Genomic DNA, 16717 nt, shown 5'->3' with positions numbered 1-16717 from the left:
CAGAGAGGTATATCAAGTGTCTATTTTTTAAACGTGGTCAAAGCTAAACCACGTTTCGACATGTTAAAACGGTCAATTCTGTGGTGTTTCTGTACTTGAAATAGCACATTCTCTGGTTATGATTTATCAGTGAGACAGATTTGAGCTTGTAGCTGATTATGGAAATGTTTAGTAATAACTGCTAACATTGCATACCTCCTGTACCAGCCCCGTCCTGGGGGCTTTCGCACTAGCAGCGTCCTGTGTCTTTGGTGACAGATCTAGGTTTCCATTTCCATTCCATCTCTGACTTATTGTGTGACCTCGGACCGATTACATCACCTCTCTGAGCCTGTGTCCGCAAAATGAAACCAATAATACATGGTAGGATTGTTGTGAGGACTCAATGAAGGAAGTACATGGTATAGTGCATGGCACTTAGTAAATGCTCAGTAAATAGTAGGCATTGTTATAATAATTTTGATCATTATCATCATCCCCTTGATGATGATTATGACTTATAATTAGTTATCCCTGTTTTTCTAAGATTTTATTTTATTTATTTGCGAGAGAGAGACAGTGAGAGAGAGCATGAGCGAGGAGAAGGTCAGAGGGAGAAGCAGACTCCCCATGGAGCTGGGAGCCTGATGTGGGACTCGATCCCGGGACTCCAGGATCACGCCCTGAGCCAGAGGCAGTCGTTTAACCAACTGCGCCACCCAGGCGTCCCATTATCCCTGTTTTTCTAAATAGGAAGCTAGCACAGAGAGTTTAAAGAATATGTCCAAGGCGAAGTAACTAGTATTGGAGCTGGCATTTGACCCTTGGTCTCTGACTCCAGACCCCTGGTTACTTTGCATTCACATTAAGCTGCCTCCTCAGCATGTGATCATAATTAGACTTTTATACTTAAAGAAAATACATGATAGGAAAGGACAGAGGATGTGGGGAATGTTCCTGGCCCCTTCTTTTTTCCACTGTGGACCCAAGTCATATCATTATAGAAAAAAGTTCCAGTAACACAAAGATAAGCTCCTTTCACTCAACAGTACAAATGAAATATGCAATGTGAATTGTGTTGCATGATTCACTAAATCTTAAAATCACTAAAATCTTAAAACCCCACATTGATATGCTCAATTATTTATTATTATATACCTAACATGTTTGGCCACATCCCTGTTTTCATAGTAATAAATCAATGGCACTATAACCATGGTCTCTTTTTGTAATTAGGCATTTAGGGCTTTTTGATGTCATCATAGTTATATGTGAGATGAAAGTTAGAATCCTTGTCACTAACGACACCAAATAGATACTTGAGGTAAATAAAGGAGAATAGACTTGAGGCCTGGACATTCTGGAGAGAGTCATTTGCTCCAGGAGGAAGACCTAGGGAGGGAGGTTGCTAATCATGGCTGATTGTTTATAGGTAAGCACATGCCGGTGCGTTCCTCCCTTTCTGTTGCTTAAACTCCCCAAGCACACGAGTCAAGGTAACTAACACACCAACTTAGCAAAGCACAGACACCATAACAGTATGAAGATACTGTGCAGACTTGGGGCCTAGGTGTCTTTGAGCTGAAAACACACTCTTGATCTGGTGTTGTGTATGTACTAGATCTTGTCTGGAGGTGTCATTTTTCTATCACCTTGTCTTGTTCTTTTTGTGGGTTTTTACTTTTCAGTGTTTTTTAAATCTCTGCCTTTGAGGAGTAATCCCACGTTCCTTTTTCTTTTTCTTTCCTTCTTCTTCTTCTTTTTTTTTTTTTTAAATTCTGTAGTGGGTAGGAGCCAGGATCCCCTGGGCCTGAATCCTGGTCCTGCTGCTATGAATGAACTCTGTGATCTTAGACAGTTTAAGTTTTTCAACTTGCTGAGCATAAGTATCCTAATCTTTAAGATAGTTCTGGCGACATAAATGAAATGCGTATTTAAAATCCCTACTTTTTAAATACCACATTTTAAAACTACCATATTGCCAGTACTTGAAAAATACTAATTTCCTTATTGCCCTCTACAGGTGTATTGAGAGGTCTACATTTCCCATCTTTGTACCTTTTCTGTCTCTCATAAGTAAAGGTCACTTCTTTTTTTCAATTCCAGAATTGCCTTGAGAAGCAAATGAAAAATGTATTTTGAGGAAGTTATTATTTTTGTGAGATAGTGCCTTAATTTCTTTAAAGTACAAAGTGCAAACTTATTTGCTTAGCTTTGCCTTGATTCTAAGTGTCTATCTTAAGCTTTATCATTCTCAAGATATGGACCTATATTCCAGTGTCTTAAATAGTTACGCTTTCCAATTTCTTTTTGACCTGTCTTTCTAGGCTGTAAAAACATGGAGGCTGGCTCAGTGGTTCGTGCCATCTTTGACTTCTGCCCTAGTGTATCTGAAGAACTACCGCTCTTCGTAGGAGATATCATCGAGGTGTTGGCAGTGGTCGATGAATTTTGGCTTCTAGGAAAGAAAGAGGATGTTACAGGTAAGAGGCTCCTACGTAATTCCTTGCTGACAAAACAGACCACCAACCCTCCCTTCTTTCCATACTAAAAACAAAGTTTAAATGGGAAGCCCAAGTCATAAATTTCAGAATCCTTTGTGTTTTTTCTTATGTTTTTACTGTGGTTTCTACCAGAGAGGAGAGAATGTTTGTTATCATTCCATCTCTCCTCATGGGTTCCTTCCAAAGGTTGAGATGGTTTGATACCAGCTGTCCCCAGCCTGTTGTCTGTTCACGTGTTTACCTCCCTTTCCTGGGCCTTTATCCACCATTGCTTCCCTTCTGAAAACATGTGTTACTTCTTTACTCAGAACCCTGTTGTTTGCCTTTACTTTTCACTACTAGCCTTTATCTCCGATTTATGGAACTTAAGTCACTCTCCCCCATGTTTTCTCTGGTTGTCTTCCTCAAACGTTTTCTACCCTTTCTTCCACTCTTTTCAAGGGAGCATGATGCATTCTGTTCACTCCTTCCCCAGATCTGTGTTTGGTCCAAATTTATTAAAGTTGCACCTGCGCTCAGCACAGCCATCTCCCACTTCTTATGCATCTGGTTTCCTTTCTTCTGGACTTTAAAGTCTATGTTAGCACCTGTTTCTTTCTTTCATTAGCCTAGGGAAGGGTGGAAGTTTTTACCCCACACTATGCACCTGTGTTAAATCCAGTCCTTAACTTGGATGTTTTTACAGAAGTCTGGCCTGGAGTTTGTTATATAGTCCTTCGAACAGACTCTGTTGACGTTTACCACACACTTGGGAGATAATACATTATTTCCCAGTAGAAATGATAACTCAGCTAAGACAAAAACGACAAGTAAGAGTTAGCAAAGCAAAGAAGATAGACAGAAAGTGCCCTGGGCTGACAAAGAACTTGGAGAGTCGAGAAGAGTTGAGCCAGGCATGCAGTGTGGAAGGTTGAAGGGGCAGAATGTGCTGGGCAGAGAGGCAGGAGCTTGACCATAGAGGACAGAGGATGCCATGGTAAGGAGTTACAGAATGGGGTATAGTACAGGTGCCGTACACACAGTCAGATCTGTAGTTGAGAAAGCTCGCTGCTATGGTTTGGAAAATGACAGGAAAGGGCAGAACCAGGGGCAGGGAGGCCTACTGGGAGGTTGTTGCAATAACCCAGGTGAGACATGCTGCTGACTTGGACCAAGGTGGTGGGTCTGGAGATAAGTGGAGGATACAAGAGGTTTCTAGAAGGTGGGATCCATTAAATTTTCTGATGCTTTTCAGCCAACAAGACCTGTCTGTCTACTACTACCTTATTAAAACCCTACCTGTCTTCAGACTCAAATGCAAGCTTTTTCATAAAATTTTTCTTGTTCTTCCTGAAAGCCTTTCTGCTTTCCCTAACGTCCACAGCAATTTATACACCTTTATTGTGTCGCTAGATTTCAGAATGGAATTATTGCTTATGTCTCAATTCAGTTTTAAGACCTTTGAGAGCCAAGACTGTCTTACCCATTTTTCCCTCTGCAGCGCACCCTGTGTCTGCTGCAGGGGCACTGGATCAGTGCTAATTAGATCGAATTGCATTCCCTGTGCCCTGTATGCCTTAGATTGTGTGGTCTGTGCTTGTTCTGCAGAGATTCTCCAGTTATGAGTACTTGGTTTTCAATTCATTGTCTGTAAATGGGCTCAGAAGAAAAGTTACTTTGTCTTGGTATATAGAGAAAATGAAATTTCAATATTAGAAATGTTTACCTTTATTTTCAGGGCAGTTCCCCAGCAGTTTTGTGGAAATTGTGACCATTCCCAGTCTAAAAGAAGGAGAGAGGCTGTTTGTCTGTATCTGTGAATTTACATCCCAAGAGCTGAATAGTCTTCCCCTCCATCGAGGTAAGTTGGCCATTCAAGAGTAGACTGTTTACTTTTTTCAAAAGATTATTAATTTATTTGACAGTGAGTGAGAGAGAGAGAGAACAAGCAGGGGGAGCGGCAGGCAGAAGGAGAAGCAGGCTCCCCATTGAGCAGGGTAGCCTGATGCGGGGCTCCATCCCAGGACCCTGGGATCATGACCTGAGTTGAAGACAGATGCTTAACTGACCGAGCCATGCAGGCACGGCAGGGTAGATTGTTTAAAATAAGATTAGTTGGGGCACCTGGGTGGCTTAGTCAGTCAAGTATCTGACTCTTTTTTTTTTTTTTTTTACTTTAAAAAAATTGTTTTTTTTAAATTTCTTTTCAGCATAACAGTACTCATTGTTTTTTGCGCCACACCCAGTGCTCCATGCAATACATGCCCTCCCCAATACCCACCACTTGGTTCCCCCAACCTCCCACCCCCTGCCCCTTCAAAACCCTCAGGTGACTCTTGATTTTAATTCAGATCTCAGGGTTATGGGATGGAGCCCCACATTGAGCTCCATGCTCAGTGGAGAGTTTGCTGGGTTTCTCTCTCTCCCTCTGCCCCTCCCCACTTATGCCCTCACTCTCTCTCTCTCTCAAAAAATTAAAAATAAAATAGTTTTAGTAGAGTTGTCCCATTTTGACAACTAGGTCTTTTTTTTTTAATTTTTAAAAAAGATTTTGTTTATTTATTTGACAGAGGCTACAAGTAGGCAGAGAGGCAGGAAGAGACAGAGAGGGGGGGAAGCAGGGTCCCCACTGAGCAGAGAGCCTGATTCAGGGCTCGATCCCAGGACCCTGAGATCATGACCTGAGCCAAAGGCAGAGACTTTAACCCACTGAGCAACCCAGACGCCCCCCTTTTTTTGAATTTTTTTAAGTGGCTCACCTCTGGGGAGTAATAGCGAGATTGTGCTGACAATAATAATGTCTTATATTTGCATAATATTTTAGAATTTCCATAGTATTTTATCACAAATACACTCTCATCTGATCCTTAACACAGTTTTCGGAGGTAGCAAAGTAGATATTATTAATTGCATTTAGTAAATCATGAAAATGAGATTCAAACTTTTGGCCTCCGAAAGTAAAATCATGTCACCTGATTATAAGCCCAGCATTCTCTTTCCACTGCCCCATATTGTAGCCACACTTCAGACAACCTTTAGCTTTTTCCCCTTAAAAACTAATACAACTTTGCTAGCAATATTACTATAAACGTATAAGAGCTGAGGAGGAATTGTGGTGTGGAGATTAAGAGACAAATACAAAACAGCCCCATTTGACTCCCAACTGTTAGGTAATGTTACCTTAAAGTTCTCATCAGACCCAGTTTAAAAGGATGTGGTTTAAAGTGAATAGTCATAGCCACGTCTCAGTGACATTCCAAGTATTTCTCACTTCGCTCCGATAGGCATAGAAACTTCTAAAGACGGACTATAAACCCTTTCACCAGATATACTTAAGTCCACACATTTCTGCATAAGCACAGGAACCAGTACTGTTCTGCAAACTGACGTTTACGATCAGTGCAATATTGTGATGACTTAGGACGGCCAGCAAAATGGTAGAATTTATTGCGCATGTTATTGTCACTTGTTCTTTTAAGTATGGCCCTAAAGGGATAGGCTTAACTTCCTAAACCACATGCATATATGAGAGAGACAGAGCAGAGGTGGGGAAAGAGAGAGCCTAGCCAACTTCCCTAATCCATAGTCATGGAAGAAGGAATATTGGATTTGGATCTTCATCCTCAAATTCTGTTCTGAGAGTTTCTCACACTTCACTTCACACTTCACCCTCTGCCTCTTTTCTGAACACTTCCTTATTAATCAGTGTTGGGAAGGCAGAGAAAAATAGATGAAGATGTTAGAGCAGGGAACTCTGATCTGTCCCTACTCACAGCCCTAGGGCTGTAGTTCATGTCAGACCAGCGGGAGCGGAGAAAGGGCCCCAGAGCACAGTGTCTTCCATCACAACTACGCAGAGGATGTGGGTGGCATGGATGTGTCCTTTCCTACATCTGATTCGTGGAGCAAATAGTGGGCATAAGAAAATACTCTAGGAATATGCAGTATGTCTAAGACATTTGGGGGTACCTGAGGATGTAGCTTCTGGAATTAGCATTTTTTTGCTTCATAATTATATCTTGTGTCACCAAGCTTTAGATACTAAAAAGAGACATTTTCTGCTAAATGCCTTCTCTGGGAAGACTGGTCTTATGGGTTCTTCTGAACTTGCTTTGAAGTTAAAATCCACTTTGAAGTCAGTAATCCCAGGGCTACCAACCAGATTTCTCAGGAAGACCCTAGCATGGACCTTTCACCCATGAGCCTCCTGAGCCAAGACTGACTCAGGCTCATACTGGGTCCTGGAATCTGTAGATATTATCGTGATTAGTTTTTAAGCAAAGGAAGAGGATGTAGCAGGGGCGATCCATAGGAAGCGACCAGAAAGAGGTATGCTAACTCCCGGCGGTTTGATCTTGTTGTCTTCCCTGATGCTCTCCTGCCAGTAAGTGCGCTGACTATTTAGCTCTCTTTCCTTCTGAGCTTTTCACATCTTTCTTAGCTCTGTGTCTTCTGGTTGGAACACATAAGCCTTTGAGATTGGGGAATTTTGATGTATCTCTGCAGTTTGTCTTTTTCTGGGAAGTTGAGCACGAGACACAGAAATGATAATTAACATCTCTAATTTTCTATACGTGACAGTCCACATTAACAGATAATAATAGTTGGAAACACAGTAAAAATGAAAGTATTGTTTTATACCACATACAGTTTATAAGACTTGAGTCAACACTTCCTGATTTTCAAGTCTAGTGCTTGAAATGGCCCTTCTGTTTCTTATACTGAAAATTGTTTTTTTCCATTAGGTCGGTGTCTCAGCTGATGAGTAGCCTACGTTCCTGTATCTCTTTTTCTAGTACTATTAATCCTGTTGTTTCTTTATCTCTCCTTAGTACCTTCTGTGTAGCATGAAGTTTCTCCTGTTCTGTGTAAATAAAACTTTTGGTGATTTAATATCTCTGGAGGGGATCTGAAAACCTTGAGAGCTTGTGGGATGATGTTTGAGAACTGTTTTGTTTCACCAGACTGCCTTCAGTTGTTACCTGCTTATCTTTCAGAAATATCATTGGAGTTAAATTATTTTTTAGATATTTTATTTATTTAATTGAGAGAAAGAGAGAGAGAGAACATGAGAAAGGGGAGAGTCAGAGGGAGACCCAGACTCCCTGCTTAGCAGGGAGCCTGAAATGGGGTTTGATCCCAGGGCCCTGGGACCTTGACTTGAGCCAAAGGCAGATGCTTAACTAACTGAGCCACTCAGGCACCCTGGAAAAATGATATATTTTAATGGTAAAATTATATTACTAAAGAAATATATGTATTTAGATATATGTAGAGCAGGCAGCATAGCTTAGGGGATAAGCATTCTGACAGCCCTAGATTTAAATCTGACTCCACAACTTATCACTGTGATGTTAGGCTGGTTACTTGCATTCTCTCAGCCTCATAGGATAATAATACCTAACTCAGCTGGTTGTGAGGACTGAAAGAGGTCGTACATGTTCAGCATCTGGCACAAGGTAAATATTCAATAAAGATGAGCTATCTTTCTTCTTTTTCTTCTTTTCTTTTTTTTTTAAGATTTTGTTTATTTATTTGACAGAGATCACAGGTAGACAGGCAGGCTGAGAGAGAGAGAGGAAGGGAAGCAGGCTCCCTGCTGAGCAGAGAGCCCGATGCAAGCAGGGGCTCAATCCCAGGACCCTGGGATCATGACCTGAGCTGAAGGCAGGGGCTTTAACCCACTGAGCCCCCCAGGTGCCCCTTTCTTTATTATTCTTAACCTAGGGTTCCCGGACTTCATAGATGTGCTTTGGGAGGCCTGGTTTCCTGATTGTTCCGGGAAGGTGTGTGTGTGTAAACATTCTTTCAGATTCTTTCTGGAATTGGAATCACCAGTACTCCTTCCAGCAGGTGTCACTCTTTCTCCTTTCCATAAAGCTGTCCAGTTATGGACCATTTCTGTCTTTTTAGTTGTTTAAACTCAAAGACAAGGCTGTCTTTGTATGTCTTCTTTGGGAAAATGTCTATTCAAACTCTCCGCCCATGTTTTAATTGGATTGTTTTGTTTTTTTAGTGTTGAGTTGTATAAGTGCTTTATATATTTTGGATATTAACACCTTATGGGATCTATCATTTTCAAGTATCTTCTCCCATCCAGTAGCTCGCCTTTTTATTTTGTTGATGGTTTTGTTTGCTGTGCAAAAGCTTTTTATTTTGTTGTAGTTCCAACAGATGCATGAAAAGATGCTCAACATTACTAATCATCAGGGAAATGCAGATCAAAACCACAGTGAGATATCACCTAATACCTGTGAGAATGGCTAAAATTAAATAAATAAATAAATAATAACAACAAGAAATAACAAGTGTTGGCGAGGATGTAGAAAAAAAGGAACTCTTGTACACTGTTGGTGGGGATGTAAGTTGGTACAGCTACTGTGGAAAACAATATGAAGATTCCTCAAAAAATTTAAAATAGTGGTGCCTGTGTGGCTGACTTGGTTGTGTCTGACTCTCGGTTATGGCTTAGGTCTTATCTCAGGGTTGTGAGATCAGGCTAGGGGCTGCACACTGGGCATGGAGCCTGCTTAAGGTGCTCTCTCTCCTCCTCCCTCTGCTCCCCATCCACCCTACTCAGGCGCACACACATGGTCTCTCTCTCAAAATAAATAGAGAAAGAGAGAAAGAGAAAGAGAGGAAGGTAGGAAGGACAAAAGGAAGGAAAATACCATATGACCCAGTAATTCCAATAATTTACCCAAAGGAAATGAAAATGGGGTTCTTGGGTGGCTCAGTAACTTGAATGTCCGCCTCTTCGTTTTGGCTTGTGTCTTGATCTCGGGGTCTTGGGATTGAGTCCCAAGTTGGGTTCTGCACTTGTGGAGTCCACTTGGGATAGTCTCTCTCCCTCTCCCCTTCCCCCATGTGCACGCACATGGGCATGCTTACTCTCTAAAATTAATAAATCTTTTAAAAAACCCCTGAAAAGACTAATTCAAAAAGATATGTGCACCTGTATGTTTATTAAAGCATTATTTACAATAGCCAAGATATGGAAGCGACCTCAGTGTCTCTTGATAGATAAATGGATAAGGAACATGTAAATATATACAATGGAATCTTACACAGCCATAAGAAAGAATGAGGTTGTACCGTTTGTGACAACATGGATAGGCCTAGAGAGTATTATGCTAAATAAAATAAGTCAGACTACAAAAGACAAATACCAGATGAGTTCACTCATATGTGGAATCTAAAAGAGCTAATGAATAAACAACAACAAAAAAGCAGAATCAGCCCTGTAAATTCAGAGAGCAAAGTGGTGGTTGCCTGAAGAGTGGGGAGGTGGGAGGATGGGCAACATGCATGAAGGGAGTGGGAGGAGCAGGCTTCCAGCTATGGAATGAGGAAGCCACAGGGCTAAAAGGCCCGACCTGAGGAATGGAGTCACTGGTACTGTAACCACAACGTATGGTGACAGGTGGTAGCGATGCCTGGGCACAGCATAGCATGTAGAAAAGTTGAATCACTGTATTGGACACTGGAAATAAATGTAACGTGTGTCAACTCTTCAAATAGAAACTTTTTTTTTTTTTAAAGAGAAAAACAAGGTTTTCTCCTAGAAGGATCCATGCAAGTGGCCAGGGCCATTGATTGTCTTAAAAATAAGCAGAGGGAGAAAAAAAAGATGGGGGGTGGGCAAAAAACAAGAATGAGAGTGTGACAAGGAAAATACAGAGAAAGAGGAGAGAAGAAAGTTGGTGGGAGTGATGAAATGCCACTAATAATGACCTCACATAGCACAGGATGCTTACAACCTTAGGTTTCTAGGCACCTCCCACCCTCAAAAAAGACTAATAAAAAATGATAGTTTTTAAATTAAGTTTTTAATTTTAATTCCAGCATAGCTAACATACAGTGTTATATTAGTTTCAGGAATATAATGTAGTGATTCAGCAATTCTGTACATTACTCAGAGCTCCTGGTCAGTGTGCTCTTAATCCCCATCTCCTATTTTACCCATCCCCAACGCACCTCCCCTCTGGGAACCATCACTTTGTTCTCTGCAGTTAAGATTCCATTTCATGGCTTGTTTCTCTCTCCTTATTTTATTTATTTATTTATTTATTTTTAATTTATTTGAGAGAGAAAGAGAGAATGAGAAGGGGGGAGGGTCAGAGGGAGAAGCAGACTCCCTGCCAAGCAGGGAGCCTGATGCGGGACTTGATCCCAGGACTCCGGAATCATGACTTGAACTGAAGATAGTTGCTTAACCAACTGAGCCATCCAGGCACCCATTTCTCTTTCTTTTTAAAATTTTGCTAGTTGGTTTTATTCCTTCTTATTTTTAAAGATTTTGTGTATTCATTTGTTTATTTGAGAGAGAGAGCGTGAGTTTGGAGAGGGGGAAGCAGGGAGCCTGGTTCAGGGCTCGATCCCAGGACCCTGAGATCACGACCTGAGCTGAAGGCAGGCGCTCAACGAAATGAGCCCCTCATTTGTTTTATTTCTTAAATTCCACATATGAGTGAGATCATATGGTATTTGTCTTTCTCTGACTGACTTATTTCACTTATTTCACTTATTGCATTCTCTAGCTGCATCCCTGTTGTTGCAAATGGCAAGATTTCATTCTTTTTTATGGCTGAATCTGAGTAATATTCCAATTATGTGTATGTATATATGTGTGTGTGTGTGTGTGCGTGCATTAGGTCTTTATCCACTCATGTATCAATGGGCAGGCACGTGGGCTGTTTCTGTAATTTGTCTATTGTAAATAATGCTGCAGTCCACACAGGAGGGCCTGCATCCCTTTGAATTAATGTTTTTGTATTTGAGGGTAAATCCCCCAGTAGTGCGATTACTGGATCATAGTAGTATTACTGGATTTTCTGCAAAAAAAAAAAAAAAAAATCATAGGGTAGTTCTATTTTTAATTTATTGTGATGCCGTGTGTGTGACATATGAGGGTCGGGTTCTGACATGGGTCATTGGAAGTCTAAGTAACATGTGTGATCAGTCTACCTAAAGCACATGGTCTCCTGGGCATTGCAATTTGGGGGGACCTAATAACTGCAGTTAGGCTTTTTATATTCAGATTCTAGGAAGACTTGCATTTGTTCTTACCATCTTATCCCCCCCTTTTTAAAAAATATTTATTTGTTTGATAGAGAGGAAATGCAAACAGGGGGAGTGGGAGAGGTAGAAGCAGGCTTCCTGCTGAGCAGGGAGCCCAATTCGGGGCCTGATCCTAGGACTCTGGGATCAGGACCTGAGCTGAAGGCAGACGCTTAAGGACTGAGCCACCCAGGTGACTCTATCTTATTCCTAAATGCATTTCCTGCTCAAAGAAATGAAAAATCCAACTAGAAGAAGCAAGCAGCTGGGTGCTGGGATTAACTGTGCATGAGTGAAAGCCTCAGCTTGACCCTGAGGGTCACCACACTTCCTATTTTCCTGTTTGCGCAATCTGGGCACTCTCTTCCAGCCATTGCTCATATTGTTTCAGAAGTCTGGAAATGACCCCTAGGTAGCCTCTGTTCCTCAGGAATCACTTGGGGTGCCAGGGGAAGAGCTACATGACTCTGATGAAAACCAGAGACTCGTGCAAAAACCTTAGCACCAGCGACAAAATAAAGGCGTTGAGCTGAACTATCTCTAAAGTGATTTTCAGGGTCTAAACTCTGACTTTCAAAAAAAAAATCCACCTTTTTTTTTTTTTTTTAAATATAGAAGTAGCCAACAGAGCTATCCTGGTCTGCTAGGTAATAAAACTTATCAAAACAGTCACCTGGCTGAAAATAGGAGAAACAAGCCCTATGATAAGGATTTCCGGGAGATCTGGCAAAGCAAGGAAAATACTGTCTGTCGTTCTGCAGCTTTAGGAAAGCCAGCTCATTTCCAAGCCCATGGAGTGGGAGTTGTGGCCAGCTTTTATTGTTCTTATTCCCGAAAGGCCCATTGTGCCTGGTCAATAGTCATATCTCCGAAGACTTCCCTCTGGGTTTTTTGTTTTTTTTTTTTTTTTTTAAGATTTATTTATTTATATTTGACAGAGATTTATTTATTTTTTATTTGACAGAGAGATCACAAGTAGGCAGATAGGCAGGCAGAGAGAGAGGGGACAAGCAGGCTCCCTGCTGAGCAGGGAGCCCAACGCAGGGCTCGATCCCAAGACCCTGGGATCATGACCTGAGCTGAAGGCAGAGAAATAACCCACTGAGCTACCCAGGTGCCTCTCCCTCTGGGGTTCTGATGGAAGACCCTTAGAGTTGGCAGGGGGAAAAAATCACTTATAACACTCTCGGGACCCCGAGCTCCAACCAATGGATATTGAGTCATAAATTAAAGGAATATAGAAATGGAGGGCCAAGACCCCAATTTTCAAGAATATCTAGGTTAAAAAAAATATATATATATATATGTAAAACCTATCAAATCAGTGAAAATGTATTTGGGTGCCTACCACCGAGTACAAAAGCTTACATGAGGTGCCGTGTAGTTATAAAAATACAAGTGTCAAAATGGGTGATGTTGATCATTTCTTCTGTAGGCTACAGATGGCCAAGGGGAATATGGGTTTCTGAGGTCCTTTAGAGAAGTATGCTAGGGTTTCAGAGGGACAGGCTTGTATAGGAGCTAATGAAAGTGACCTTGTGTGAAACAGGGTCTCATAGGTGAACTAGTATTGACTGGCTTGGCCGTAGGTGCCTGGTTGCACAGAGGTCAAAACATAAAAATAGTGTTTTGGTAGTTTAGGAACTAAACATCTTTAGAGAGTATCCAGAGCAAACTTATTTTTTATATATTTCAGTCAATAAGAATAGAATTTTTAGAGAAGAATCCTATGGGAGTAGGAAGAAGCCTTCATGACTTGAGGGAAAAGTTTGAGCAGGGGAGGAATGTGGTAAAATTGGTACATTTCTCATTTTAGTTTGGCACGAATCATTTGGAGGAGAGAAAGTCAGGGGCAAGGTTTAAGAGAGTGAGATGATGATTGTTGGACTATGGTGGTAGCAAGAGCAAGCAGTGAGAGGAAGTAGTTTCTGCAAGAAGATATTAGAGTGAGGGGCGCCTGGGTGGCTCAGTTGGTTAAGTGTCTGCCTTTGGCTCAAGTTCATGGTCTCTGGAGCCCTGGGATGAGCCCTGTGCTGGGCTCCCTGCTCCGTGGGGAGTCTCCTTCTCACTCTGCCCTTACCTGCTGCTCCATTCTCTTTCTCTCACTCTCTCATTTTCTCACTAGTTCGCCCTTAAATGCATAAAATCTTTTTTTAAAAAAAGGCTTACAAGAGACTATTAGAGGGAAAAGGGAAGCTAGCCACTTGAAACCAGTTTTGGAGGGAAGATATAATTAATTTGGGAGTTGAAGTTGGAAAATCATTGTCATTATCAAATGGACATTGACTGCTTGCTGTGCAAAAGGCATTGTATCTGACTCATGAAATACAAAAGTGGTACTGGCTGTTAAGGAATATGTAATTCACTCAGTGGGAAGATAGGAAAGACTCAATTTGTTAATCTAATTTGTTAACTTAATTTGTTAATAAAGAGCATGCAAGTTGATACCCTAAAAGACAATCCAGTTTCAAAATAAGCTTGACTATAAAATGACTTACATGACTCAGGAGCTTTGCTCTCCTGGTCTTACTTACTTGGGCTAGTTGCATTCCTTGCTCACCTCTGCTGATGAAAGTAAAGTTGACCAGGTGTCAAGTGACTGGAAAGTTTAAACAGGTTGAAACTGATAATCCACAAAATGAGCAGTTAGTTCATCATCAGGTCATTAAGAGTTTGTTATAAAACAATTTAGTACATTATAGAGTAACTCTTTAAGTTGGAGGAAGTCCACTAAGACCGAATTTTAGCTTGTTTTTTTCCCCAGAATCACTTGTGCTATCCTTTCCTATCTTTTCTTTATCTTACCTTCTGCAACAGGAAGGCAGACGCTAACTGTTCAGCTTACATTTTGTAAAGTTAACCTGAAACACTGAATCTGTTTTCAAAAACAAAAGTCCTGGAGCACCTAGGTGGCTCAGTTGGTTAATCATCTGTCTTCTGCTCAGGTCAGAGGATCCAGTCCCAAGTTGGGCTCCCTTCTCAGCGAGGAATCTGCTTCTTCCTCTCCCTCTGCCCCTCCCCCCAGTTTGTGTGGGTGTGCGTTCTCTCTCTCTCTCTTTCTCTCTCAAATAAATCCTTTTTTTTTTTTTAAAGATTTTATTTATTTATTTGTCAGAGAGAGAGGGTGAGAGAGCGAGCACAGGCAGACAGAGAGGCAGGCAGAGGCAGAGGGAGAAGCAGGCTCCCTGCCAAGCAAGGAGCCCGATGTGGGACTCGATCCCAGGACGCTGGGATCATGACCTGAGCCGAAGGCAGCTGCTTAACCAACTGAGCCACCCAGGCGTCCCTCAAATAAATCCTTTTTTAAAAGATTTTTTTTTTTTAATTTGACAGACAGAGATCACAAGTAGGCAGAGAGACAGGCAGAGAGAGGAGGAAGCTGGCTTCCTGCTGAGCAGAGAGCCCAATGCGGGGCTCGATCCCAGGACCCTGGGATCATGACCTGAGCTGAAAGCATAGGCTTTAACCCACTGAGCCACCCAAGCACCCCCTTTTTTAAAAGATTTTATTGATTTGTCAGAGAGAGACACAGTGAGAGAACACAAGCAGGGAGAGTGGGAGAGGGAGAAGCAGGCTTCTCACTGAGCAGGGAGCCCGATGTGGGGCTCGATCCCAGGACCCTGGGATCATGACCTGAGCCAAAGGCAGACGCTTACTGACTGAGCCACCCAGGCACACCTCAAATAAGTAAATCTTAAGAAACAACAACAAAGAAACCCACAAAAATACTGAGTGCTAGAACACACTTTTAAGATTTCATTATGATGTATTGTCAGGGTAAGGATAGTTCAAAAAGGCCCCTGGAGGAAGTAAATGAAGAGCTTGTTGCTCGTACACTGTACCTCCAACAGAACCATTCCTGAGGGGTGCCTGGGTGACATGGTTGGTTGAGCACCCAGCTCTTGGTTTTGGCTCAGGTCCTGATCTGAGGGTTGTGGGATTGAGCCCTGAGTTGTACTCCTAGCTCATCGTGGAGTCTGCTTGAGATACTCTCCTTCTCCCTCTGCCCTCCTGCTCATCCGTGCTTGCTCTATCTCAAATAAATCAATAAATATTAAAAAAAGAAAAGAAACCATTCCTGAAGACTTCTTTTGTTGTTCTATATTCGATATTGAATAAAAGTTAGTGTGAGAGATCAGATGCCTCTTTCAAAGGATTATAATGGACATGTATATAATCTTTGTCATTTATAAACTAATCCAATGGCACAGACAGTAAGAATATTGGTTAGTGGCATTTTTTAAACTTTTTGGTCCTAACAGGCTCTGTGGCGCAATGGATAGCGCATTGGACTTCTAAACTTTTTGGTCCTAAGAGCCTTTATACTGTTAAAAGTTATTGAGACCCTAGAGAGCTCTTGCTTATGTGAGTCTGTTGATATTTACAATATCTGCTGTTAAAACAGAAATTTTAAAAACATTTATCAATTCATTTTTTTAAAAAACCTATTATGTATTAACATAAATAGCATATTTTTAATGAAAAATTTCTAAACAAAAATAAAGTTTAGTGAAAAGAGTATCATTGATTCACATTTTTGCAAATCTCTTTAGTATTTGTTTTAATAGTGACTCCTGGGTGTCTCAGTTGGTTAAGTGTTTGCCTTCAGCTCAGGTCATGGTCCCAGGGCCCTGGGGTTGAGCCCTTTATCAGGCTCCCTGCTTAGCAGGGAGCCCGCTTCTCCCTCTGCCCCCTGCCCTTGCTCTCTCTCTACCTTAAGTAAATAAATAAAATCTTTTTTTTTTTTTTTAAGATTTTTATTTATTTGACAGAGAGAGATCACAAGTAGGCAGAGAGGTAGGCAGAGAGAGAGGGGGAAGCAGGCTCCCTGCTGATCAGAGAGCCAGATGCAAGGCTCCATCCCAGGACCCTGGGATCATGACACAAGCCGAAGGCAGAGGCTTAACCCACTGAGCCACCCAGGCACCCCAGTAAAATCTTTTTAAAAATATTTGCTTGAATAGAAGAAAGATAGACTTTTATATTTGTATTTATGTTCAAATGAATGTGGTTTGTTATTTTAACTGAAGTACATAAAGTGTATGAAGAAAATATAGGTTGAACTTTGCAGACTCTCTGGAAGGATCTTGGGGCTTCCCCAGGACTCCATGCACAACCACACGTTGAAAAGCACTGCTTTCCGGGACTGTGCACTGTATTGTCACTGAATTGTCAAAATTCAGTAAATTGTCACC

The 16717-nt window shown here is 41.5% G+C and overlaps 1 protein-coding gene across 1 annotated transcript in view; it reads left to right on the top strand.

Moving 5' to 3' along the window:
• Nucleotides 1-2310: 2310 nt before the first annotated feature.
• Nucleotides 2311-16717, top strand: part of LOC122901013 (dynamin binding protein) — a 72049-nt gene continuing 57642 nt past the window's right edge. The window contains exons 1-2 of the mRNA XM_044240301.1: nt 2311-2462; nt 4201-4323. Of these exons, the coding sequence (XP_044096236.1) occupies nt 2318-2462; nt 4201-4323 (268 nt within the window). The 5' untranslated portion in view covers nt 2311-2317. The remainder of the gene's footprint in view (nt 2463-4200; nt 4324-16717) is intronic.

This window comes from Neovison vison, chromosome 2 (assembly GCF_020171115.1).
Source record: "Neovison vison isolate M4711 chromosome 2, ASM_NN_V1, whole genome shotgun sequence".
In the NCBI taxonomy this organism is placed as follows: domain Eukaryota; kingdom Metazoa; phylum Chordata; class Mammalia; order Carnivora; family Mustelidae; genus Neogale; species Neogale vison.
The sequence above is the reverse complement of the archived record's forward strand: the minus strand, read 5'-3'. Positions and strand labels throughout refer to the sequence as shown.